We start from the raw sequence: 4250 nt of genomic DNA on the forward strand, positions 1-4250 counted from the left end.
TGCTGGCAGGCAGGCCGGCCGGCAGCGGCCCCTCACATCCCCCCCCTCTGAGGGCGGGCACCCTGGGATTCCTCGCCCTTCCCCAGGTCCCGGAATAATTCCTGGGAGCAGGAAGAGCAGCTTGGCCAAGTTTCATCAGCACAGATTGGAAATACTTATTTCGGCAGCCTTCACATCTCTCTCCTCGTACCCAGGTTTCCTATCCCCGCTGCAGCAGCGTGCATTGCATGAGATAACTGATGCCCATATCAGCAAAGTCAGAAGCAGACAGGTCTCACCTGCTGCTGGAAGTCCCACCTTCTGTTTCAGTCCCACCTTCAGCAGAATCCCTGCCCCATTCAGGATCACTAACACAAAACTGCAGCAGAGAAATTCTTAGAAGACGTGCGGGAGTGCCAGCCCAGCAGGATCGTTCCCCCCAACCCCCCCAGGCTATTCTCACCCATGCCAGGATTTCCCAGGCTGGCAGCCAGGCAGGCAGCGCCTTCCATCAGGATCATCACAGCGGCTTTGGGAAGGTGTCTGGGAGCCTGGGCTCTGGAGGAGATGCCCAAAGGGAAGGGTACGGGCTGCCCTGCCCGGGGCCAGGCACCACCCAGAAGCAGGGAGAGGGGCCAGGGCTACCAGCGAAGTTGGGGGGGGCAGGGAGGGCCCCAGCCACAGCCAGCCCTGGCTCTGTGCCTGCCCACGCTGCCCTCAGTTACATCCCCAGCCCCGGAAACTCAGCCCACCTCCCAGCAAATCCCTTTTATAGTGCATTAAGTGATGCCTCCAAGATCTGTCCCAGCTGTGTCAAAACCCTGCACTACTGACAGAGGAAGGTTAACCCCTCGGCTGCTGGGCCCGCGGCAGCCCCTCGTCCCCACTCCAGAGGCACAAAAGCCCCTCTCTGCTCGCTGAGGACCAGCGCATCCCGAAAGGGCTGCTCCGCGCTGGCTCTGGCAGGGTGGGCCCGAGGCGAGGGAAGCAGGCAGAGCGGGCAGCTCTGTCCCCGGTGCCGTGCACTCCTGCCCGGAGCGCGGGCAGATGCACGGAGGCGGCCCTGTGCAAGGGGGGAAGGAGGCTCCCTCCCTGCCTTATTTTTAGCCAGCTCATTAGCCCAGTGATTGCAAGGCACTTAGGGAAGCATGTCCTTCCCTCCCAGCCACCATGCTAAAAAAAGGGTGAAAAGAAAGAAAAAGCTCCCAAAATAAACTCCGAGGCAGCGGTCCATCCGCCTTTCCATTGGGATCTCCCCCTGGCCCGGGGAGGGGTAATCGCAGCCGCCCGGCTGCCCGCAGGAGGGGCTCTGGAGCTGGGAAAGGCTCCCTGCTCCGAGCAGGAGCAATGCTAAAGCAACCCAGGGCTCGGGAGGGGCCCGGCCCTGCTGTGTTTGTGCTCTGGCGAGAGATGACTTCAGCGTTTAAAGGTCAGGCCGGGTCCAGGAGAGAGATTGCACAAAGCCTTCCTCTGCTGCCTGTGCCTGCCAGCGCCGGGGATGCAGAGTCCACACGGGGCTGGGGAGACAACGGGCAGGGTTCAGACCCTGCAGCGGAGCCCCCTGGGAAGGACCCGGCACGTTTGCCCCAAGCAGTTTTTTGGGTTGCATCAGGAGAAAGGATGGCTGGATGCCACCAAGAGAAGTGCTTCCACCGCTGCACCAAAACACACGGCCACGCTCCCGGCGCTATTTCGCTGCCTCCCTGCACACTCTCCCGGAGAGCGGAGGCGACACGGAGGCTGAGCAAACATAATAAGCCAAGTAAGCGAGAGCAGGAACCAGGCGGAAGGCTTTAATAATTCAGAGAGGACGAGGAGCATGGCGAAGCAGGTCAGCTCCGGCAGCACGGGCTCTCGGCGGCGAGCAAAGCTGCTCCAGCTGCCGCGTGTGCCCGTCCCCAGTGGGCAGCGATGCCCTGGGGCTGCCGGTCCCCCCTGCTTGCAAATGCCTCTCCGGGCTTTGACCACAGGGAGTTTTCCTTAGGACCGAGCCCCAGGTGCGATTGCAATTTCACCGGGCGCTGAAGTGACCTGACTGTGGGTGCTGGGGATGGGGAGCAGCCTGAAAACCTCAGTGCACGCACAGCGGAGCAACAGCTCCCACGGTGAGGGCTTCAGCTCCCGCACCATCCGTGTGTCCGGCAGTGCTTCCCCCATCCCGTCTCTCCAAAGCTGTGTTTTTGAGCCTGCCTCCTGCCATCCCGTGGGGATTGCCGAGGGATTTAATTTCACTGTCGGCACCCACACCCACTCAAGAAATGTTTTGGGTTAGGCCAGCTGAAAACAGCAGAAAAGAGCTCATCTAACGCAGCATGGCCAGCTGAGCAGCTCCTCCAGTGCCCGGGGGTTGTCTTGTGGGTTTGCAGGATGAAGGCCAGACTTGCGATGCCGCGGGATGCAGCGCATCCTGCCCCTCCGCCCTGCGTGAGCTGCGGGAAGGCTCGGTCCACGCGCCCCGTGATTTTGGGGCATCCTGAGCGTGAAAGGCAGCTCTGGGGTGCGCAGGCAGAACCTGTCTGGCAGCGCAGGATTCATCCCCGTGGTCTGCCGAGACCGAGATACGGCACAGGATTAGGAGCGGGGAAAATTGTTGCCTCCAGCTGGAGAGGGGAGGTGCCAGGGCTCTGGGGTGGCAGTGTCCCTGGGGGGCAGGTGGGCATCGCTTGCCGGAGGAAGCGGCCCTGGGAAGCTGTGGGGTGGCCCTGAGCTCAGCCGCATACTTGTCATTCCTGGAGGGTTTGCTGGGTCGGCTAGTGGCCTTGCTGCAGCCTTGTGAGGGGGCGGTGGGACGGGTGCTTTGCCGGGAGCACGAGCTATGAGAAACACCCAGCTGGGGCGAGACAGGGCTGCGGTCATCACGTACACAGCAGCAGCTCAGGGAGCGAGTTCAGGGCTCGGGCACCCCACAAAAAGCCCTTCTCCTGCAGAGCAATGGGGAGAGACACGTCAAAGGCACAGCCTCTGCCCCAGTCCTACGAGCTGTGCCAGCACCGTGCCTTCTTCCATTTCCAGTGCTTGGGGAAACTGAGGCACAGAGGGGGGAGCCCTCACCTCTGTCCTGCACGCATCATGCAGATGCACAGACCCAGCGGCACGGCACGTGCCGGCAAACACGGCAGCGGTGCAGGGTGATGAAGGGCTGGGAAGAGGCCAGATGATGGAGGCATCACCCAGCACAGGGACAAGGCACCCTTGTTGGGCTGGGACGTGCTCAGGCACCCAGCGAAGCGGTCTGAGCAGGGACGGTATCCGGAGCAGGCTGGGGAAAAGGGGAGAGGTGCTGGGGGCATCCCAGGGGGATTACAGCCTCTCCCTATCACCCAGCTGCGGGAAGGTGCCACAGCTGCCATCAGCCCCCACGTCCTGAGCGCCGAGGATGAGGACTCCCCGGCAGAGGAGGTGACCTACTCCATCCAGCCCCCGGCCAACGGAAAGGTGGTGCTGAGGTCGGTGCCCGGCACTGAGGTCCGGCGGTTCACCCAGGCCCAGATAAACAACGGCCTCATCCTCTTCGTGCACCAAGGTAGGGCAGGGCTGAGGTGCCCCAGCCGCCTGGCATCACCCCCAGCCCGAGGGAGGGGACACCACCGGGGGGGAGCACTGTGCCCCCAAGGCAGATGCTAGCCCCATCACACAGCACCCTGGTCCCAAACCGTGCCAGGTTAATGGGGGGCTGCAGCCCCCCTGCCTCCGATAAATGCCCAGCTCTGTGCTTTCCGCAGGGCCCCTGGATGGAGGCTTCGCCTTCGACCTTTGGGATGGTGAGAACCTCTCTCCTGGGCACTTCTTCCTTGTCAGGGCCCAGAGAGAGCCACTCATCAGCCTGGCCAAGAAGCAGAGCCTCACTGTCTGCCCAGGTGGGTACGGGCATGTGCCCCATCCTCCCGGTTTGATGGCAAACAGGGCCTTCAGACCCTTCCACCACCCCCTGCCCAAGCCTGGGCGCTGTCAAGAGATGCCCGCAGCAGAGGCTGCAGGCAGGTGGCAAGGCGATGGGTTGAAACCCATACTTGACGTGTTTTCCAGGTGCCCTCCAGCCCATCACCAGCCAGAACCTGCAGGCAGTGAGCAACAGCCCCGCCGGCTCCACCACCCTCTACTACAGCATTGAGCAAGCCCCACGCCTGGGCAGGCTGAGCACCTCCCGGGGGGAGGAAATCAGGAACTTCACCCAAGCCCAGGTGAGCTTTCGCCTCCCCCCGCCCCCCAGGATCCCGAGGCACAGCCCTACATCACCCCACCACCCCCGGTGTAGCCCAGGGGTCCCAGCC

General features: G+C 62.9%; 1 protein-coding gene across 1 annotated transcript in view; it reads left to right on the forward strand.

The window, feature by feature from the left end:
* The window catches only part of CSPG4 (chondroitin sulfate proteoglycan 4), a 14578-nt gene that overhangs the window by 6825 nt on the left and 3503 nt on the right, over positions 1 to 4250 (forward strand). The window contains 3 exon segments of the mRNA XM_009330114.1: positions 3304 to 3512; positions 3604 to 3836; positions 4006 to 4160. Of these exon segments, the coding sequence (XP_009328389.1) occupies positions 3304 to 3512; positions 3604 to 3836; positions 4006 to 4160 (597 nt within the window).

This window comes from Pygoscelis adeliae, unplaced genomic scaffold (genome assembly GCF_000699105.1).
Source record: "Pygoscelis adeliae isolate BGI_AS28 unplaced genomic scaffold, ASM69910v1 Scaffold298, whole genome shotgun sequence".
NCBI classification, from domain to species: domain Eukaryota; kingdom Metazoa; phylum Chordata; class Aves; order Sphenisciformes; family Spheniscidae; genus Pygoscelis; species Pygoscelis adeliae.